This window comes from Salvelinus alpinus, chromosome 4 (assembly GCF_045679555.1).
Source record: "Salvelinus alpinus chromosome 4, SLU_Salpinus.1, whole genome shotgun sequence".
NCBI lineage: Eukaryota > Metazoa > Chordata > Actinopteri > Salmoniformes > Salmonidae > Salvelinus > Salvelinus alpinus.
In genome coordinates, this window is record NC_092089.1 from 40,995,357 (window position 1) to 41,018,404 (window position 23,048).

General features: G+C 44.8%; 1 protein-coding gene across 2 annotated transcripts; it reads left to right on the forward strand.

Annotated features, from left to right (window-relative positions):
* The first annotated feature begins 735 nt into the window (after nt 1-735).
* Nucleotides 736-22,883, forward strand: LOC139573660 (uncharacterized). 2 transcript variants are annotated; one of them, XM_071397359.1, is made up of 11 exons: nt 738-977; nt 1,360-1,546; nt 1,709-1,780; nt 1,866-1,942; nt 2,183-2,283; nt 3,736-3,852; nt 4,695-4,769; nt 19,182-19,320; nt 20,161-20,243; nt 20,392-20,488; nt 22,404-22,883. In XM_071397359.1, the coding sequence occupies exons 1-11, from the start codon at nt 921-923 to the stop codon at nt 22,569-22,571; spliced, it is 1,173 nt and encodes a 390-aa protein (XP_071253460.1). In that variant the 5' UTR covers nt 738-920; the 3' UTR covers nt 22,572-22,883. The 2 variants fall into 2 exon arrangements, with proteins under 2 accessions (XP_071253461.1, XP_071253460.1); XM_071397360.1 differs by lacking the exon at nt 3,736-3,852 and having other exon boundaries at nt 736-977.
* Nucleotides 22,884-23,048: the final 165 nt, after the last annotated feature.

Below are 23,048 nucleotides of genomic sequence, written 5' to 3' on the forward strand. Positions count from 1 at the left end.
CAGTGTGTAGGAGGGAGTGTCCAAGGTGTGAGAAATGTGCAGAAGGGCATGAGACAAAGGAATGTGTAGTATTGGGGAAAGTAGTGGAATGTGTTAATTGTAGGGGTGCCCATGGAGCTGGGGATCAGAAATGTCCCGTGTGAGAGAGGCAGGTTGAGGTTTCCAGGGTTAAAGTAGAGCAGAAGTTGTCATATGCAGAGGCAGTGAAGAAAGTAGAGGAAGATGGGTTAAGGGGGAGGAGTGGTGAGAGTAGTAGAGATATACCCATACAGAGGGATAGGCCAAAAAGTCAAATAAGTTTCAGTAAGAATGGATTTTTAGCATTTATAGCAATGGTTATTAATTGTTCTGCGGGGATGGAACGGAAGTCTCCAAAAATTGATGTTATGGTGGCAGCTGCAGAGAGGTATTTGGGTGTGCGAGACTTGACAGCAGAAGAGTTACAGGATGTGTTAAGTGGTGATGTCCCATCCTTTCAGGGTGATGGCATGAGGTAGGAATAAATACATTTAATTAGTGGAGTAGGGGCGTGTTAATTTTATTTTATATAATTTTAAACCTAGTGAGTATAGTGTTAGATGGTAGGGTATTTATTTAGTAAATTTTTATTTTTCAAGTAAAGTATAAGGGAGTTGTACTCCAGTCTAGTAGGTGGCGGTAATGCCAACCGCCGCTAAACGTCATAGAAGAAGAAGAAGGCGGTGGCAGTGAACACTGAACACTAATTTCTGCTGAACACTAATTTCTGCTGCAGTGTCAACTCTTAGCTAAACGCATTGTTGTCCCATTTCGGCGTCTGTACATTTCCAGGAAGTTCTAGCTAACGCGGTGCATTCATTCAATCCTGTGCATTCACCACCTGGTTTCAGCTAGTAGATAGATAGTTTATGTAATACTTTATTCAAACTTGACACTCAAAAATGCGCAGAAGGACAGACGGTCAAGAAGCCACTGGAGATGCTAGGACAGACAAAAAGGTAGCTATCTACTGTACTTCGCTAGGCTGCTAATCTACTAGCTTGGTTAGCTAGCGAGACAGAAATGTCGACACCACTGCCATCTCCTCTCAGATGTTCAGATCTGAACTAGCTAAGTACTACCGCAAGGCATAGCTAGTAGCCTAGGTAATTACTTTACCTAGCCCTGATATTACTATCTTCCATTAACGTTACACTGATTACATGACTTAACTTACATGTGGACACAATGCGTTAGTTAAAGCCATTCCAACGCTCATTGTAGAGGCATTTTGACTGACACATGTTTATGTAACTATGGCTTTCTGACAGCTGTAAATACTAACTAGGTAGCTTATCCACACATTGATATAACATGTTGATTATTATTCTCCTATGATAGACTGACAGACAGACTGCAGGTTCAGGAGAGACCAGTCAACAACATCGACCACAACAAGGGGCTAAAACGAGCAGATGCTGGTCGACCGTTACCTCAGTTGGAAAATGTCTCCTCCTCATCATCCTCATCCCTCCCTTTCTGAACTATGCATCATTGCAAAGAGAGGGCCAACTGTTACTGCCAGAAGGTAACCTGCTGCAAACATGAGATTCACCTTCCTGCCTCACTGACATTCACTTTCCTCTCTCAACTTTATTCTTTAATGCGTACATGAGTACAGAAGGCCAATAAAACCCTTACATTATGATTAAGATTATCAGCATTGATTAATTTGTATATTTTTTTTCAGATGGTGAAATTATAGATATCGGTTTAGGTCAAAAGATGCACCTGATGTGCAAAGGACAAGGACAGCCAGTTGGTAAGTCTGCTAGCTTGCCAGAAATGTCAACACAACTGTCATTTCCTCTCAGATGTAAGCCCTAACTACTCTGTTTCCTGTGTAGTCATACTGGATGCTCCCACTGGTATGTCCTCTGACATCTGGTTCCATGTACAAGAGAACGTTGCACTGCTAACCAAGGTAAGGAGAAATACAGTACATCGTTTCAGGCAACTCTGTTAATGATTCAACAGTTCTAGAAGGGTTTTATTTTTGTGGGACAAACAAATTGATGGACTACATTCCCTGACCAGAAGACGATTGTGTATAACATGGTTGCAAATCTTGTCCTGGTTCCAATGTTTTTGTGACAACTGCTGATGTGAAAAAGGCTTAAAAAATACATTTGATTGATTGATGATCCTATTTTCCCACCCACAGGTGTGCACTTATGACAGAGTGGGACTGGGGTTCAGCAAAAGAGTCCTGCAGAATGAAAGTACAGGGACGGAGAAAGTCTGGGGGATGTCAACCACTGGACAGTAAGAATCTTGTTTTCTCTATCCTGTCATTTTAAAGTTTTACCTCTAACTGCTTGCCCCAGAATACCAAAATGAAGCAGTTATAGGCTACTCTGTCGTGCAAATTTGCATCCTTTCCATCTTGTTTTTCATGCATTGTTAATGTAAAGTGTTATCTAATAGACCTCCCGAGTGGCGCAGCGGTCTAAGGCAGTGTTAGCGGCGTCACTACAGATCCGGGTTCGATACCGGGCTGTGTCGCAGCCGGCCGCAACCAGGAGATCCATAAGGCGGCGCACAATTGGCCTAGCGTCGTCCGGGTTAGGGAGGGTTCGGCCGGCCCGGGAAGTCCTTGTCCCGTCGCGCTGTAGCGACTCCTGTGGTGGGCCGGGTGCATGCACTCTGACACGGTCGCCAGGTGTACTGTGTTTCCTCCGACACATTGGTGTGGCTGGCTACCGGGTTATGCGAGCAGTATGTCAAGAAGCAGTGTGGCCTGGCGGGGTCGTGTTTCGGAGGACGCATGTCTCTCGACCTTCGCCTCTCCCGAGTCCGTACGGGAGTTGCAGCGATGGGACAAGACTAACTACCAATTGGATATCACGAAATTGGGGAGAAAAGGGGGTAAAAAGTACCCAAAAAATAGTGTTACCTAATAGTCTACTACTACAGTCAAGGTAATAGGTGTTTGATGCAAGTTATTCTAAAGCCCTGATTCTCAACAAGCACACACACCATTCCCTATCAGATTTACTATTCCCCTTGGCTAAGCGCCATGTGTGGCCACCTCATGGATTGTCCAGTCAGAGACATCGGGGTCCATTGCCCTACAATCTCCCTGCCATGGCCTGCCCTGTCCTTGACTCTCCCCTAATCTCTCTGGCTGACAAAGTAACGTGTTGTTAAGCATTAAATCTGTCTGAGTGATGGGTGGATGTCGTCGTGGTTGTATGTGGACGGTCAGGTCAGCATTCTCTGTTACCTTGGGATCTGGCACAGGCTAACAGCAGAGCAGGCTGTCTTCTTCTGATACAAGCAATCAATTACCCAGAATTCAATAAGCTGGCAAGCTGAGGGTTTGATGACTGTATTCTCCCTGCTGCTGCAGTGAAACCTCTTCATCCTAGCCTCTTCTCTCCAATGTTGATTTATTAGTGTAAGAGACCCAACACAACAGATGGCTGTCTGTGGGGAGCTGCATTTCACTTGATGACGATGCTCCCTCTTTTTCTTTTGGATGATTTTCTGTTGTATCTGTCCTGCTTTACAAGGCAAAGGTGGGGACTTCAGGGGCTTCTTCCACTAGGCTACTTTACATTGGCTGATTTCAAGGGTTTCAATGGCAGTGTTTCTGTTGTTATGGTGTAGCTGCCGACTTAGGGTTTGATGTGTTTTACTGTAAAAGCCCTTTGTGACAGCTGTGGTTGTAAAGACATACATTTGATGAATTGATTGATGTCTTTCCTCCTACAGAATGGTGGACGACCTCCACCGCCTCATCAGGTTAGCTGGTTTAGCCACGCCTTTCATCCTGGTGGGGTCTGAACTGGGCACGCTCAACGCCAGGTTCTACAGCCATATCCATGACGCGTGAGTCTCCCTGCCCACCTAGCAACGGAATCTCAATGGAAAATATAGGCTAACTCGTTTCTTTTTGCCAAACTTGCCACAAGTCAAAATATATTGAGATCACTTAGTGATAGGTTCACTCCAAAAGTTGTTTGATATGTTCATATCTCCAAAGTGGTTGTGTAGATTCAGCTTTATGCCTCTATCCCAAATGAAAGGGAAAGATTTGTACAGTTTTTGACAAACTTTGGGCATTCTCACTTTCTCATCTCTGTTTGAGTTCCATCCTCTTCCCTCTCACATTATTGACTACAGTAACTCCAGTACTTCAAAAGTATTATCACAATCTGTAGCTAGACTCAGCACTGCATCAAACCCAGGGAGGGACATCATACATTCTCTACCCTCACTCCCCACATCCCCACCAACCCCCATTTCTGAGAAACCTAGTGATTAACACGAACAGGGAGGGATCAGCCTCCCGGCCCGAGGTGAGAGATTTAGCGTTTCATCAGCCGTGATGTGCGTCAGTTAAGAGAGTAAATTAAGTGAATGTGAGAGGATGACACCCGCAGAATAAAATATATTCCCCCCTGGATGTGGTGATGGGGTGTGGGTCCATCTGTCTGCCAGTGGGCCTGGATCAATCAGACGGACAGACAGACAACCGGGGCAGAGAAATCCTTCTCACACTCATTACGGACAGGACAGGAAGGGTATAGGGGAAGGGTCAGAACGGACACTGGAGGCCCACTTCATCACTGTTTCGTTCTCTTTTTTTGTTTCTGTGTCCTCTCTTTTTCCCACTGTGTCATCTCTCGCTCTCTTTCTCTTTCTCCCCCCCCCCCCTCTTCCGTCCTCAGGCAGGTGTCAGACCTTGTCCTTATTGATCCCATTCCAGAGGACATCTTTGAGGTGGACCAGTGGCAGAAGTACTGGTAAGTCACCTCGAGGAGGAGGAACGGAGGAGAGGGAGGGAAGGGAAGGGAGAAAGGAGGAGCAGAGCGAGTTGGTACTACTGTGTTACTCAAGCCCTTGACTCCATCCATATTTTCTGTATGGATAGTGGATAGGATCCACTGTAGTTGATTATCTCTGTTGGACAGGAAGCAGCATTAACATGATTAATGAGGCCAAAGGAACTCATTAGTAGATCACACTCTCTTTCATCAGGAAGAAATGAGAGCGGAGAATTAGGGTGGGGGAGAGATGACACACATTTTAATAATAAGTCTCTTTTTTCCCTATGCATGATTCATGTCAAGCTGTGGATAATGGACATATAACCCTATTCATATTCATTGTTCATAAATTACCATATAGGATATTATGATAATCAGGCAGGACATTAGTGAAACTGTCAGTTATTCATAGTCATCAGTAAATAGCAGTGATTTACATAACAATATGGTAATATGCTGTAAAACAATATGGTAATATGCTGTAAAACAATACAGGTAAACACATGAAAATATGTAAGCTGAAAATTTGTTTGACCCTACCATTTACAATATTGCTTTTCTTTGTATCAATTGGAGGGTGAATGCTTCACGCTCCCCAAGCGTAACATCTTTGAACAACAACATTGTGTTCAAAGTTATTATTCATGAACAAACACTTTCCATATGCTTTGCAAAAAAACTAAAACATTTGTTATGTGAAATTCTTGTAACTTTTCCAAAAAGTCTAAGTTTTCCATAAATTGCGCTTGGAAGATTCCTGGAATAAGCAATGAATATGCAGGAAATCTGAGGATCCTCCAAACGGTGGGATTTCTGGAAAACCTGTGAATTTTAGGAAAGTTCCAGGGATTTTCCAACCCTAGTTTTGTCTCTGTTATTTCCCTCCACCAGCATCCCATTTGCTCTGTGGGGTTATATAACATTTCATTTCTTTAGTGAGATAAGAAATGAGTCGTTGAAAATGGCCTAATTTGTACGTGACTGTAAGTGGAGCCGTGTCATTTATCAGAGATATGTGTCCAATTATCCTCTGATTAATAGGCATTCATTTCATTTCCCTGCTGCCTAGCAGACTACAGTGTACTGGCTGGACATCCAATTACTCTGCAACTTAGAAATCAACCGAGGAAAGGATTGCTGCCTAAAGTAGATTTATATTATTAGTCTCTGATTTTAGATAGAAAACAAGAAATATGTAATATCAAGATTACTGAAACCATTTTTGTAGTTCTATCCGGAGCCACCGGAGTATGTGTGTATTGACATTCTTTAGAACATAATACAAGTGCAACAACGTCCGATACAACTTAACATTCATACAACGTTGTGCGCGCACACACACACACGCCGTGATGGTACCTGAGGAGACGGTATCAGCGAGGCTGCTCTCTGCCTGGGCTCCAGAATTTACACCACACACCCTCTGTGATGGTACCTGAGGAGACGGTATCAGCGAGGCTGCTCTCTGCCTGGGCTCCAGAATTTACACATCACACACACTATGTGATGGTACCTGAGGAGATGGTATCAGCGAGGCTGCTCTCTGCCTGGGCTCCAGAATTTACACATCACACACACGCCGTGATGGTACCTGAGGAGACGGTATCAGCGAGGCTGCTCTCTGCCTGGGCTCCAGAATTTACACATCACACACACTCTGTGATGGTACCTGAGGAGACGGTATCAGCGAGGCTGCTCTCTGCCTGGGCTCCAGAATTTACACATCACACACACGCTGTGATGGTACCTGAGGAGACGGTATCAGCGAGGCTGCTCTCTGCCTGGGCTCCAGAATTTACACATCAAAGTCCTTCTCATTAACCACGGCTCTCTCCCAAATTACTGCTGTTTTATCAGACAAAATGAAAGTAGAGCGAGATGGAGACTAGAGTTCCCTAGCCTGGAATCCAAACTGATATGCTCTATTTCACCATTGTCTCAGTTTGGATCCCAGGCTATATCTTTCCTTTTGGTATTTCTCCTCTGAGGCTAGGAGCCAGAGATACTACTTCCTAATGAGAAATAAAGTCAGCAGAACGCCAGGAGTTAGTGGAAGCCCCTCTGTCTAGCCATACAGATTGCATTCATTCAGGGACGTAGTTTTAGTCGGATCCCTACAGGATGAAGCGCATACAAGGAGTTTGTTTTCTTTGCCCTGAAAATGGGTCTTGTGAAGTTGACCCAGTTTCAAATGTACAGTGTCTTCGCGTTCGCACTTGATGATAGTGTAATATATAGCAGAATCACATAAATCTGCAGGCAACCCTACACTCTCCCTAAAGTCTACAGTAGACAATGGCCTACATGTAAATATAACACATTGGCATGAAGGCCAGATTCCTAATATCTACTGTAACAGTCAGTGTTTAGTGTTTTATATAGGAAGGAGATGGGGAACCATAGATACCAGACTTCAGTTTATAATTGGACCTTATAACTTGTGTGTGTGAGAGACGGTGTTTGTGTGTGTGTATTAGAGTTGGTGTATTACAGAATGAATTTGTCTCTGGAAAATATTGACTCCTATTTAATATAATCCAAAACAGTGGGAAGTATTCTATTTTAATGAGCTTGTCCTTATTGTTTGTTTAATGAGTGTTTGCTTGATTGTCAAAACACCATTTTACTCTAGCTTTTCAAATGTGTTTACTCAAACTGAATCCTTTGCATCATGAAATCACTGGGGTATAACTATTTAGAAATAGGCCAATTACATTCATGATGTTGCTTATTTTCCTTATTTCAGATATTCAGGACAAAGTTGTTTTCATGTTAGTATGACCAACATCTGCCCTCTTCATAATATCAAGTAGAAGAAAAGGACAGTGCCGGTCAAGGTGAGAGGAAGAGGCTTGATGTCCTAAGAAGGCGTTTACTTTAAAGGGTTAATGGTTGGTCAACCTGCAGTGACATTTTAAATGAGCAGAACCAGAGGGTCAAAGCAATGTGTCTGATGGTGTGGTGGAGGTGATGGAAGCCCCACCTGATTGTCTGTCTCTCAGCAGGCACACATGAGCTACTGTACCAGCTGGTGTGGTGGGCTTGGCCTGGGCATGGCCCAGCTGGGGTGGTGGGCTTGGCCTGGGCATGGCCCAGCTGGGGTGGTGGGCTTGGCCTGGGCATGGCCCAGCTGGGGGGTGGGCTTGGCATGGGCATGGCCCAGCTGGGGGGTGGGCTTGGCATGGGCATGGCCCAGCTGGGGGGTGGGCTTGGCATGGGCATGGCCAAGCTGGGGTGGTGGGCTTGGCATGGGCATGGCCAAGCTGGGGTGGTGGGCTTGGCATGGGCATGGCCCAGCTGGGGTGGTGGGCTTGGCCTGGGCATGGCCCAGCTGGGGTGGTGGGCTTGGCCTGGGCATGGCCAAGCTGGGGTGGTGGGCTTGGCATGGGCATGGCCAAGCTGGGGGGTGGTCTGGTGGTGGATCAGTCTCACCGGTATGGAAACCTGCTAGAGTTATGAGCCCAGATGGAGACTCCATATCACATCCAGCCAGGCCCCATTCATCATCTGATCCCTCATTAGTACCCTGGGCACACTGAGGATACGGACTGTCTCAGACGGCGCTGGGCAAACTGTGTTCCTGTTTCTCTGACACTCAGACCCCCTAGCCAGACCGCTAGCAGAGGAAGGTAGGCAGAGATAGTTTTGTTTCACTGTCACTTTGTCAGATGATGGACTGGTGTGATGGGCTTAGGTGATTCCTCTAGGTTAATTTGATTTATCAACCAAATGCTTTTATTTTCACTTTGTTTGTTGAAAGTGTGTGTCCATCTGCGCTTTCAGTCGCAGTTTTACAGGCTGGGTAGAAGGCTGGTTCTGAAACGCATGACTAAAAAGAGACCGTCTCTAGGGTTGAAGTTGTGAGCTGCCGTTTCCAAAAATAGTCAAAGGACGTGCACGAGGTAGAATGTGACGTTATTGACAACACCTCCAATACATTTACATTTACATTTAAGTCATTTAGCAGACGCTCTTATCCAGAGCGACTTACAAATTGGTGCATTCACCTTATGATATCCAGTGGAACAACCACTTTACAATAGTGCATCTAACTCTTTTAAGGGGGGGGGGGGTTAGAAGGATTACTTTATCCTATCCTAGGTATTCCTTAAAGAGGTGGGGTTTCAGGTGTCTCCGGAAGGTGGTGATTGACTCCGCTGACCTGGCGTCGTGAGGGAGTTTGTTCCACCATTGGGGTGCCAGAGCAGCGAACAGTTTTGACTACTATTAGTATTCAATACCAGAGCTGATGTAAAGATCTTTCCATACTCTGTGGCTATGTCTAGGTTGAGGACTGTATAGTGACAGACAGCAGTCCAGCCACTCTGCAGACCAGGCACAGGTAGCAGCAGCATTCTCCTCTGAGCTCATTCACTCGGTGTGTTGCTTGCCTGTGTTCAATAATCCAGTGGAGCAAGGCAAGGCCAGGCTCCAGGCATCCCAACCCATGTCATGGGGTACTCAGGGCCCAGATAGGCAGCTTCACCAATGTGCTCTGGGAGTAGACAAGACCTAGTGGAGTGGACAGTAACACCAGGAAATATGACGCGCTCTGTTAGGATATTGATTGATGATAATTGAAAAACCATGACTGTGCCTGTGAATCTTTCAAGTGTGCGCGAGAGAGAGAGAGAGAGAGGGAGTGAGTGTGTGTGTGTGCGCGAGAGAGAGAGGGTGTGTGTGTGTGTGCGCGAGAGAGAGAGGGAGAGTGTGTGTGTGTGTGCGCGAGAGAGAGGGTGTGTGTGTGTGTGTGTGCGCGAGAGAGAGAGGGAGAGTGTGTGTGTGTGTGTGTGCGCTTGAGAGAGAGGGAGTGAGTGTGTGTGTGTGTGTGTGTGTGTGCTTGAGAGAGAGGGAGTGAGTGTGTGTTACTCTGCGACAGAGAATAGCCATGTTTCCTATGTTTCTGCCTCTCAGCCTCTAACTGTTAGAACAGCACAGCTCCCCAGAGACAAGCAGGAGAGTCAGGAACCCCAATTAATTCTAATTGGCACCGTTGTAAGCGTAACTATTGTTGCTCCGTTCCACTAATCAAGCACGGCTGTCTCGGGCCCCCATGCATTTCCTCCACTAGAATCTATAGTATTGACTCGGGGAGGAAGGAACTGCTGCTGGTCTGGCTGTTCTGGGTAGTACAACACTGCCACACTTTGGCCAAGTGGTGAATTGCTCATTTGGTTAAATAAAAAAGCCATCTGTCTGCAGTCATTCATTCATTCATGTCTCTAGTTTCAGTAGTTGTTCATCTCAGGAAGAATGGCACTTTGATTTCATTTACAAATGTTCGCAACTTGAATGTGACTGGAGCCCTGTTAGAAGTATTTCCAAGTAACACTACAAGGTAGCAAGGAGAATAGTTCTACCTTCTGTTTGGTGTCACTGTATTTCACAGGAATCTCCCAATTAATCACTTGTAGTTTTATATTACACTTTCTTTTTGACACTTGTGTGATGAATCTCTGTTTTATACACCTGCAATAGTCCATATTTACTCCATATTTACTCGTGTGGTACTCCTTGTTCCGTTTTCTCTCCTGTAATAGTCCCTGTCCCGTTTTCTCTCCTGTAATACTCCTTGTTCCGTTTTCTCTCCTGTAATAGTCCCTGTCCCGTTTTCTCTCCTGTAATAGTCCTTGTTCCGTTTTCTCTCCTGTAATAGTCCTTGTCCCGTTTTCTCTCCTGTAATAGTCCTTGTTCCGTTTTCTCTCCTGTAATAGTCCTTGTTCCGTTTTCTCTCCTGTAATAGTCTCTGTTCCGTTTTCTCTCCTGTAATAGTCCCTGTTCCGTTTTCTCTCCTGTAATAGTCCCTGTCCCGTTTTCTCTCCTGTAATAGTCCTTGTCCCGTTTTCTCTCCTGTAATAGTCCTTGTTCCGTTTTCTCTCCTGTAATAGTCCCTGTTCCGTTTTCTCTCCTGTAATACTCCTTGTTCCGTTTTCTCTCCTGTAATAGTCTCTGTTCCGTTTTCTCTCCTGTAATAGTCCCTGTTCCGTTTTCTCTCCTGTAATAGTCCCTGTCCCGTTTTCTCTCCTGTAATAGTCCCTGTCCCGTTTTCTCTCCTGTAATAGTCCCTGTCCCGTTTTCTCTCCTGTAATAGTCCCTGTCCCGTTTTCTCTCCTGTAATAGTCCTTGTTCCGTTTTCTCTCCTGTAATAGTCCCTGTCCCGTTTTCTCTCCTGTAATAGTCCTTGTTCCGTTTTCTCTCCTGTAATAGTCCTTGTCCCGTTTTCTCTCCTGTAATAGTCCTTGTTCCGTTTTCTCTCCTGTAATAGTCCTTGTTCCGTTTTCTCTCCTGTAATAGTCTCTGTTCCGTTTTCTCTCCTGTAATAGTCCCTGTTCCGTTTTCTCTCCTGTAATAGTCCCTGTCCCGTTTTCTCTCCTGTAATAGTCCTTGTCCCGTTTTCTCTCCTGTAATAGTCCTTGTTCCGTTTTCTCTCCTGTAATAGTCCCTGTTCCGTTTTCTCTCCTGTAATACTCCTTGTTCCGTTTTCTCTCCTGTAATAGTCCCTGTTCCGTTTTCTCTCCTGTAATAGTCCCTGTCCCGTTTTCTCTCCTGTAATAGTCCTTGTCCCGTTTTCTCTCCTGTAATAGTCCTTGTCCCGTTTTCTCTCCTGTAATAGTCCTTGTTCCGTTTTCTCTCCTGTAATAGTCCCTGTTCCGTTTTCTCTCCTGTAATACTCCTTGTTCCGTTTTCTCTCCTGTAATAGTCTCTGTTCCGTTTTCTCTCCTGTAATAGTCCCTGTTCCGTTTTCTCTCCTGTAATAGTCCCTGTCCCGTTTTCTCTCCTGTAATAGTCCCTGTCCCGTTTTCTCTCCTGTAATAGTCCCTGTCCCGTTTTCTCTCCTGTAATAGTCCTTGTTCCGTTTTCTCTCCTGTACATTACATTACATTTAAGTCATTTAGCAGACGCTCTTATCCAGAGCGACTTACAAACTGTAATAGTCCTTGTTCCGTTTTCTCTCCTGTAATAGTCCTTGTTCCGTTTTCTCTCCTGTAATAGTCCTTGTTCCCTTTTCTCTCCTGTAATAGTCCCTGTCCCGTTTTCTCTCCTGTAATAGTCCTTGTTCCGTTTTCTCTCCTGTAATAGTCCCTGTCCCGTTTTCTCTCCTGTAATAGTCCTTGTTCCGTTTTCTCTCCTGTAATAGTCCCTGTCCCGTTTTCTCTCCTGTAATAGTCCTTGTTCCGTTTTCTCTCCTGTAATAGTCCTTGTCCCGTTTTCTCTCCTGTAATAGTCCTTGTTCCGTTTTCTCTCCTGTAATAGTCCTTGTTCCGTTTTCTCTCCTGTAATAGTCCCTGTTCCGTTTTCTCTCCTGTAATAGTCCCTGTTCCGTTTTCTCTCCTGTAATAGTCCCTGTCCCGTTTTCTCTCCTGTAATAGTCCTTGTCCCGTTTTCTCTCCTGTAATAGTCCTTGTTCCGTTTTCTCTCCTGTAATAGTCCCTGTTCCGTTTTCTCTCCTGTAATACTCCTTGTTCCGTTTTCTCTCCTGTAATAGTCCCTGTTCCGTTTTCTCTCCTGTAATAGTCCCTGTTCCGCTTTCTCTCCTGTAATAGTCCCTGTCCCGTTTTCTCTCCTGTAATAGTCCCTGTCCCGTTTTCTCTCCTGTAATAGTCCCTGTCCCGTTTTCTCTCCTGTAATAGTCCTTGTTCCGTTTTCTCTCCTGTAATAGTCCTTGTTCCGTTTTCTCTCCTGTAATAGTCCTTGTTCCGTTTTCTCTCCTGTAATAGTCCTTGTTCCCTTTTCTCTCCTGTAATAGTCCCTGTCCCGTTTTCTCTCCTGTAATAGTCCTTGTTCCGTTTTCTCTCCTGTAATAGTCCCTGTCCCGTTTTCTCTCCTGTAATAGTCCTTGTTCCGTTTTCTCTCCTGTAATAGTCCCTGTCCCGTTTTCTCTCCTGTAATAGTCCTTGTTCCGTTTTCTCTCCTGTAATAGTCCTTGTTCCGTTTTCTCTCCTGTAATAGTCCTTGTTCCGTTTTCTCTCCTGTAATAGTCCTTGTTCCGTTTTCTCTCCTGTAATAGTCCCTGTTCCGTTTTCTCTCCTGTAATAGTCCCTGTTCCGTTTTCTCTCCTGTAATAGTCCCTGTCCCGTTTTCTCTCCTGTAATAGTCCCTGTCCCGTTTTCTCTCCTGTAATAGTCCCTGTCCCGTTTTCTCTCCTGTAATAGTCCTTGTTCCGTTTTCTCTCCTGTAATAGTCCTTGTTCCGTTTTCTCTCCTGTAATAGTCCTTGTTCCGTTTTCTCTCCTGTAATAGTCCTTGTTCCCTTTTCTCTCCTGTAATAGTCCCTGTCCCGTTTTCTCTCCTGTAATAGTCCCTGTCCCGTTTTCTCTCCTGTAATAGTCCTTGTTCCGTTTTCTCTCCTGTAATAGTCCCTGTTCCGTTTTCTCTCCTGTAATAGTCCCTGTTCCGTTTTCTCTCCTGTAATAGTCCTTGTTCCGTTTTCTCTCCTGTAATAGTCCTTGTCCCGTTTTCTCTCCTGTAATAGTCCTTGTTCCGTTTTCTCTCCTGTAATAGTCCCTGTTCCGTTTTCTCTCCTGTAATACTCCTTGTTCCGTTTTCTCTCCTGTAATAGTCTCTGTTCCGTTTTCTCTCCTGTAATAGTCCCTGTTCCGTTTTCTCTCCTGTAATAGTCCCTGTCCCGTTTTCTCTCCTGTAATAGGCCCTGTCCCGTTTTCTCTCCTGTAATAGTCCCTGTCCCGTTTTCTCTCCTGTAATAGTCCTTGTTCCGTTTTCTCTCCTGTAATAGTCCTTGTTCCGTTTTCTCTCCTGTAATAGTCCTTGTTCCGTTTTCTCTCCTGTAATAGTCCTTGTTCCCTTTTCTCTCCTGTAATAGTCCCTGTCCCGTTTTCTCTCCTGTAATAGTCCCTGTTCCGTTTTCTCTCCTGTAATAGTCCCTGTCCCGTTTTCTCTCCTGTAATAGTCCTTGTTCCGTTTTCTCTCCTGTAATAGTCCCTGTCCCGTTTTCTCTCCTGTAATAGTCCTTGTTCCGTTTTCTCTCCTGTAATAGTCCTTGTCCCGTTTTCTCTCCTGTAATAGTCCTTGTTCCGTTTTCTCTCCTGTAATAGTCCTTGTTCCGTTTTCTCTCCTGTAATAGTCTCTGTTCCGTTTTCTCTCCTGTAATAGTCCCTGTTCCGTTTTCTCTCCTGTAATAGTCCCTGTCCCGTTTTCTCTCCTGTAATAGTCCTTGTCCCGTTTTCTCTCCTGTAATAGTCCTTGTTCCGTTTTCTCTCCTGTAATAGTCCCTGTTCCGTTTTCTCTCCTGTAATACTCCTTGTTCCGTTTTCTCTCCTGTAATAGTCTCTGTTCCGTTTTCTCTCCTGTAATAGTCCCTGTTCCGTTTTCTCTCCTGTAATAGTCCCTGTCCCGTTTTCTCTCCTGTAATAGTCCCTGTCCCGTTTTCTCTCCTGTAATAGTCCCTGTCCCGTTTTCTCTCCTGTAATAGTCCTTGTTCCGTTTTCTCTCCTGTAATAGTCCTTGTTCCGTTTTCTCTCCTGTAATAGTCCTTGTTCCGTTTTCTCTCCTGTAATAGTCCTTGTTCCCTTTTCTCTCCTGTAATAGTCCCTGTCCCGTTTTCTCTCCTGTAATAGTCCTTGTTCCGTTTTCTCTCCTGTAATAGTCCCTGTCCCGTTTTCTCTCCTGTAATAGTCCCTGTTCCGTTTTCTCTCCTGTAATAGTCCCTGTCCCGTTTTCTCTCCTGTAATAGTCCTTGTTCCGTTTTCTCTCCTGTAATAGTCCTTGTTCCGTTTTCTCTCCTGTAATAGTCCTTGTTCCGTTTTCTCTCCTGTAATAGTCCCTGTCCCGTTTTCTCTCCTGTAATAGTCCCTGTCCCGTTTTCTCTCCTGTAATAGTCCTTGTTCCGTTTTCTCTCCTGTAATAGTCCTTGTTCCGTTTTCTCTCCTGTAATAGTCCTTGTTCCGTTTTCTCTCCTGTAATAGTCCTTGTTCCGTTTTCTCTCCTGTAATAGTCCTTGTTCCGTTTTCTCTCCTGTAATAGTCCCTGTTCCGTTTTCTCTCCTGTAATAGTCCTTGTTCCGTTTTCTCTCCTGTAATAGTCCCTGTCCCGTTTTCTCTCGTAATAGTTGCAGGTTGATGTTTATTTTCATGAATCTTGCACAGGAGGCAGAACTGACCCATTTCCACTAGATGGGCCAGCTGAAAAGTTAAAATTGGCTGTATTGTAAAAATGTATGAAAACCAAAATGTACTTTTTGGATGTAATTTAAGGTCAGGGTTAGGCATTAGACTTAACAGTGTGGTTAGGGTTATGTTTAAAATAAGATTGTATGAATTTGTGGCTGTGCCAGCTAGTGACCACTCTGCAGAGTTGCCTCCAGGGCAAGACTCATGACAATAAAATGCCAACCTGTGTAATTGTCCATGTTCTGTGTTCTCTCCTAGTCATGTAATAGAACATGTTCTACATTCTAGCCTATGTAATAGTCCCTTTTCTGTGTTCTAATGTAATTGTCCATGTTCTGTGTTCTCTCCTAGTCATGTAATAGAACATGTTCCACGTTCTACTCGTGTAATAGTCTATTTTGTCCGTGAGCTCCCTCTCAGGTAATGGAGGCCCTGCATATGGAATGACATGCTAATGAGGCAGGGCCCTCTTATCTTGTCGGGGGGCCAAATTCCGACAGTGAATTGCGACAGTTGTAACAAAAGTAACAGAGCGTCTATTCAGCCTGCACTAATCCAGATGGGAAAGTCAAACAGCAGAAAGTCCGCCGCACAAACTCATTTCACCACGTTATTAATTTAGATATTGCCTTGCCGCTGCTGAGGAGGAAGGGGAAAGAAGAGCCCTCTGAAATGACCAACATGGCTGAGGCGTTTTGCACATGGTTCCTCCACTCCCTCCCTCTTATCGCCTTAATTCATCCCGCCAATCTGGGCTGTCTTTACCCGCTAAATTTCCCTTTGACACGCATGCCTTCCCTCGCATAATCCTCCCTCCCGGGCAGAATTAAAAATGGAGGAATAAGAAGGAACAGGACAGGTGGCTGGAGAATCTTTGAAATAATGCGACAGACAGACAGACAGAGCAATGATTTGACCAGATTCAAACAGGGGCTGATAAAGTTTTTAAGGGAGAGGAAAAGGTGACAGGTGGAAATGTGTGGAGACAGAGAAGTCCCTAAAGAGCCAGGTTATAAGAGTCCCTTCTAAATTGTGGGATGAGAATGACTTCAGGGGTGAAATAGTGGCAAGGAAGATGATAATGTCAAAATGTCAGTCTTTAAATGTCTGATTTGAAGAAGAAAAATGGTCTGTGAAGCTGAAATTGAGAAAGGTAGCAGCAACTATTTTCCTTTCTGCTGCCACCATTAAACTTTTGTCTATTTGTGACCTCTTCCTAACAGCCCTGCTACAATACAGCCGTTAGGGGTCCGGCATTGCCATCAGCCATTTTGGTTGGTTGCTGTGTAGCAGGTAGACCGTCCCATTGACGGCACGTGTATTGTTGCTGAAGTTTAAGACTGGAAGACTGTTAACATTTGTTTCTCCAAATAGCTGAGGCCCAATCAGGTTACAGCCTCGTCTAGACATCAGACTACTGCCTCGTCTAGACATCAGGCTACAGCCTTATAAGGATTTACATCCTTTGACAAAACTTTATACCGCAACACGTGGGAAATAACAAGCCAATGTCGACTTGAGGTGAAAGCTGTGGGGTGAGCACTTTGGGTCGGGGGGGTGTGCACTCTAGGTTGAGGCCTGGCTGGAGGCTGTGGGCCTGACTAGCACTGTGGGGTGAGCTGAGGCCTGGGCCTTGGGGCTGTGGGCCTAGCAGTTGGGTGAGGGCTGTGGGGATAACTGTGAGGTTCAGAGCTGTGGGGTGGGTTGGCTGAGAGCTAGGGCTGGGGGTGCACTGAGGGCAAGGGCTCAGGGCTGTGGGTGGTCTGAGATGGGTGGGCTGAACACTAGGGGTGGGGGGCTGAGCACTGGTTGTTGGGTGGCGGGGGGGGCAGCTGTGAGGCGGACGCCACTTGATTGGGCTCTGCAGGCTGAGACCAGCCAATTCAAAGCACCAGTGAGCCGAGACCGATTGGCCCTCCTGAGTTACAAAATCCCAGCGCTGCTCTCCTCATTTGCCCCAAAACATATCTCTCATTCTCTCCTGTCAAAACGTCTGTTAGAGAAAGTTTGGGATTTTGGCTGAAAATACATATTTATTAATATCATATTTCTAATGAATATTCCCAATAGGTCTGTTTTTAGACCGATGCGACATTGTCTATATGTCACACTGTTGTAACCAAGATTGTTCAGAATAAACACATCGCTATGATGTTGTAGTTGAAACTAAGGTCAAGGACTCTGCTAGCCTCATCTCTCCCCTGCAATCTTTCAGCTTTGAGGGCTTATTGCTGCTGGCCTAATGAACAGTGAAACACAGCCTAAAGAACAGTGAAACACAGCCTAAAGAACAGTGAAACACAGCCTAAAGAACAGTGAAACACAGCCTAATGAACAGTGAAACACAGCCTAAAGAACAGTGAAACACAGCCTAAAGAACAGTGAAACACAGCCTAAAGAACAGTGAAACACAGCCTAAAGAACAGTGAAACACAGCCTAAAGAACAGTGAAACACAGCCTAAAGAACAGTGAAACACAGCCTAAAGAACAGTGAAACACAGCCTAAAGAACAGTGAAACACAGCTTAAAGAACAGTGAAACACAGCTTAAAGAACAGTGAAACACAGCCTAAAGAACAGTGAAACACAGCCTAAAGAACAGTGAAACACAGCTTAAAGAACAGTGAAACACAGCCTAAAGAACAGTGAAACACAGCCTAAAGAACAGTGAAACACAGCCTAGCCTAGAGCTGTTTTCTAATCATATTCCATGCATTGTTCTATAATCATACTCCATTCTTGTCAGTTTTGAAATATTGCATTTGGGGATCATTTAATATCAGGATTGGAAATCCATTTAAATTCTTGTCTGTTAAAGGAAGAGGCATGCAATTACACTGAACAAAAATCTAAACATAACAATTTTACTGAGTAACAGTTTATATAAGGTAATCAGTCAATTGAAATAAATGGATCAGAAAACCAGTCAATCTGGTGTGACCGCCATTTGCCTCATGCAGCGCAAAACATCTCCTTCGCATAGAGTTGATCAGACTGTTGATTGTGGCCTGTGGAATGTTGTCCCACTCCTCTTCAATGGCTGTGTGAAGTTGCTGGATATTGGCGGGAACTGGAATCCAGCGCATCCCGAACATGCTGAATGGGTGACATGTCTGGTGAGTATGCAGGCAATTGAAGAACAGGGACTTTTTCAGCTTCCAGAAGTTGTGTACAGATCCTTGCGACATTGGGCTGTGCATTATCATGCTGAAACATGAGGTTGATAGCGGAAGATCAATTGCACGACAACGGGTCTCAGGATCTTGTCACGGTATCTCTGCATTCAAATAGCCATTGATAAAATGCAATTGTATTCATTTTCCGTAGCTTATACCTGCTCTTACCATAACCCCACCGACACCATGGGGCACTCTGTTCACAACGTTGACATCAGCAAACTGCTCACCCACACAACGCCATACAAGCTGTCTGCCATCTGCCTAGTACAGTTGAAACCGGGATTCATCTGTGAAGAGCACACTTCTTCAGTGTGCCAGTGGCCATCGAAGGTGAGCATTTGCCCACTGAAGTTGGTTAAGATGCCAAACTACATTCAGGGCAAGATCCCGGTGAAGACAAGCATGTAAATGAACTTCCCTGAGACGGTTTCTGACAGTTTTCAAAAATTGTACGCTCTCTCAACTTGAGACATCTGTGGCATTGTGTTGAGTGACAACTGCACATTTTAGAGTGGCCCTTTATTGTGCACCTGCGTAATGATAATGCTGTTTAATCAACTTCTTGATTATCTTGGCAAAGGAGAAATATTCACTAACAGGGATGTAAACAAATTTGTTCAGAAAATCTGAGAGATAAGATTTTTGTGCATATGGAACAATTCTGGGATTTTTCTATTTCAGCTCATGAAACATGGGACCAGTACTTTACATGTTGTGTTTATATTTTTGTTCAGTGTATATTAAGAAATGTTTTGCACAAACGTTTTCAAATATATTGATTTAGGACATTGGTGCCCCCAACAAAACAAAAAAAGTAATAAGCATGACGTCTCTGAGTCAGGTAGTTGTTGGGCTGGTGTTGCTAAGCTTTTCATTCCTGACAATCTGATGTTGTGTGTTTGTCTCTAGGTACAGTACGTGTGTGTGTGTGTCTGTTGTGTATTTGTCTCTCTAGGTACAGTCACATGTTGTGTTCTGATTCTCTATAGTTAGTTACATATTGTGTTCTGTGTCTCTATAGTTACAGTCACATGTTATGTTCTGTGTGTCTCTATAGTTAGTCACATGTTGTTGTGTCTGTAGGTACAGTCAGCTGGTGCCATCCCTCCAAGCCATGCAATTCTCAGCTGCCACAGGCATCAGCCGCATCCTCATCATTCTGGGACTGCTAAAGCCAGCCATCATGGGGGACAACATCGCTGAAGACCTCATACAGAGACAGGTGAGTCTGACTGAAACATCGCTGAAGACCTCATACAGAGACAGGTGAGTCTGACTGAAACATCGCTGAAGACCTCATACAGAGACAGGTGAGTCTGACTGAAACATTGCTGAAAACCTCATACAGAGACAGGTGAGTCTGACTGAAACATTGCTGAAAACCTCATACAGAGACAGGTGAGTCTGACTGAAACATTGCTGAAAACCTCATACAGAGACAGGTGAGTCTGACTGAAACATTGCTGAAAACCTCAAGGCGTCAGGTCCATCTTAAAGACCAAATGAACATATCTGGGGTCAGGTCAACAGCTCATATGTTCTCAATGTCTTATTTTTAAACCATGCATTTGAATGTGTGATTTTAATGTGCCTCAATATACCTGCTGACACCAGAAATGAAATTCCCTATTCTGTTATTGGGCAGGAGGAGATGTCCAGGTGTGATGGTCCAACCTTGTTGTGTTGGAGAAAAATCTCTAACATAGCCACGGGATGGAGCTAGTGGTAGAGTAATGATCGTTCCTCAGGAGAGAGAGAGGGGGGAGAGAGAGGGGAGAGAGAGAGGGGACTGTGACTATTGATAACTGTTCCAGGTTAAAGTCTGAATGGTTTGTGAAAATATCTTGGTTCTATTTCCTGGAACTCACTTTTTGATAGCAACAGAGATTTCAGCTTTTGAAATACTACAGTTACCAAGGAGATAAGGACATCAAGTGAGTCATTTTGCTTCAATTGTAGGGAAATAGAAACGGTTGGAGAGAGACAAGTGAAGATTATAATGCACACACACATTTACTTTCAGGCCATGGTCCAATGTTATCATATGTCTTTGTGTTCTCAGAAGTACCTCCTCAGTAACCCAGCCCACCAGAGCAGTGCTGTAGATGAACATTTCTTCCTGAATGAAAGTGCTTCTCAAGTCAGGTGAGACCAACATACAGTACATGTGAATGTGATGTCAAGCTGTCATCACACAATCATTTTGGATATGCTCTACAGTATATCCAAAATGTACAAGTGTAAAAGCAAACTTATTTTGAGATTTGTATGTAATGTTTTGATAATCTTTCAGGGAAATCTCCAAATTCAAACCCCTCTCCAGTAGGACTTCTGTGAGTGTGATTATTGGGGATTCTTTTGATGAGCAAATTCCTGCTCCTCTAAACCAAGTGAGTAGTGTACAACCTTCCTCCCTCCATTAGTCTGTCTAGTGGCTGGCCCAATTCCATCTCTCAATCTTCACCCTGAAGTGTGTACTCATGGGTAGGGTTGAAAAAATCCTAGAACTTTCAAGGTAGCAGGTAGCTGACTAGTGGTGGCTATTCAGCAGCCTGATGGTCTGGGGCTAGAAGCTATTGGCCAGTATGTTCGTTTTAGCCATGAAGCTCCTGTACTGCCCTCGTCTGATTCGTCACGCGGGTGGCTGAGGTTCCTTGATGGGACTGTTGATGAGAATGGGGGCGTGCCCAGCTTGGTTCCTCCTGAAGTCCACAATCACCTCTTTTGTTTTGCTGACGTTGAGGGAGGGGTTGTTCACCTGGCACCACACCGTCAGAGTGCCTACCTCCTCCCTGTAGGGTGTCTTGTCGTTGTTGGTAATCAGGCCTATTACTGTCGTGTCATCAGCACACTTGATGAGGGAGTTGGAACTGTGTGAGGCCACGCAGTCGTGGGTATACAGGGAGTACAGGAGGAGACTAATAAGATGCACCCTTGTGGGGCCCCCATGTTGAGGATCAGTGTGGAGGAGGTAATGTTGCATACCTTCACCACCTTGGGGCGGCCCGTCAGGAAGTCCAGGACCCAGTTGCATAGGGAGAACTTAAGTCCCAGAGCTGTGAGCTCAGGGGGCGCTATGGTATTGAAGGCTGAGCTGAACAGCATAGGAAAATATTCCAGTCCACGTGATCAAAACAGTCTTGAAGCATGGATTCTGATTGGTCAGACCAGCGGTGTACATACCTGACCACCAGAACTTTCCTCTTGAGTCTTTGTTTGTAGGTGGGGAAGAGCAAAATGGAGTCATGGTCAGATTTGCCAAAAGGAGGACAGGAGATGGCCTTATACCCATGTTAATGTGTTGATAGTAATTCGGAAGCACGGTTCTCAAATTACTTTTGTTAAAGTTCTCCGCGACAATGAACGCTGCCTCCGGGTACTCGGTCTCCAGTTTATTCAGGGTCCAATGAAGATCTTTGAGAGCTTTTTTGGTGTCAGTTTAGGGCGGGATGTACACCAAAGTAGCGATAATCCCTGAAAACTCTCGGAAGGTAAAAAGGGTGACATTTGACCAAGTAGTCCAAGTTGGGAGTGCAGAAGCTCGCAAGTTTCTGTAAGTGTTCCTCGTCGCACTACTTGTTATTGATCATAAAGCAGAGCCCTCTGCCTTTGTTCTTGCTAGAGAGAGCCCTCTTCCTATCTGCTTGATGAACTGTCAAACACGCTGGTTGTATATAATCTGTTTGGATGTTGGAGGAAAGCCAGGTCTCAGAAAAACAGAGTATGTTGCAGAATCTGATGTCCCTCTGGAAGGAGATCCTCGCTCTGAGTTCATCAATTTTATTCACTAATGGTTGAACATTGGAGAGTAGTATGCTCGGTAATGGAGGACGGGTCACCCAGCGTCTCAATCTCACTAAGACCCTCCCACATCTGCCTCTCCATCTGTGTCTATTTCCTGCTCTCCGGTAGGACTCCCAGGCAACCCGGCGCCTCACTGAAGTACATAGACCATTGTTCCGCCGTCTTTGGGAATTCGGGAAGGTCAGGTGGACGGTGTGACTACCAAGCGATTAAAATTCCAATAGTTCTACCTGGGGGGTATGAAGTAATGCACAAAACAAACTGAGTAAGATTTTTTTTAGAAAAAGAAACCTGCAATGTTTTGTAGGAGCTCGAGGCAATGCACCATTCGTCGCTGCCATCTTAGCCAACGACTGCACTAGTTCAGGGGGACTGCACTACTGCACACTTCGGGGAGAAAGGGGATGGATGGAATTGGGATAATGCATATTGACTGTTTCTCACAGGGCCCTCAAACTAACTCAAATGAACATTGACTGACTGTATGTGCTTCCATATCAGGTGGTGGCCCAGCTTCAGAAGACGTTACTGGAGCAGACTTACCCCTCGGCCAACCAGATCCATGTTAAAGGAGGGGACCGCAGGATGATCTACAAGAGGCCGTCTGTTGTTAGCAAACACCTGTCGAAGCTGGTGTCCCAACGGCAGTCCAAACAGCAGAGCCAATGACCATAGAGATCTATAGGAGACATCTAGTTCATATGCTCTAATTTCAAGGTTTGAATTCTGTGCCAGTGACACACTGATTCTGCTGCCAAATGTCTCAACTACACTCACAACTGGAAGATGAAGTCATATGTCAGAGGTTCCATGTTTAGTTTTTTTCCAGTGATGATTTTTGACAGGAACACATGTCAAGTATATGTCCACACATAAAACCGCTTTCAATCGATTGATTTATTTTTTGTATACTTTATTACAAATATCAGACAGTTTTGCCTTAATGTATGTAAATAAATAATAAAGTCTTCTTAATTTGTGTCTGTGTGTTAACTCTACTATCTTTCTGGGATCTAGTCAGTCTGTAAAGCTGCAGCGTTATAGATCCCATGATAGAAAGTAAACGTGACGATGTAAAAGTAATCTCCGATTGAGCCGACATATGCAGCGTTTACCGTGAATGCAGTCTCCTCTAAAGCGGGAACA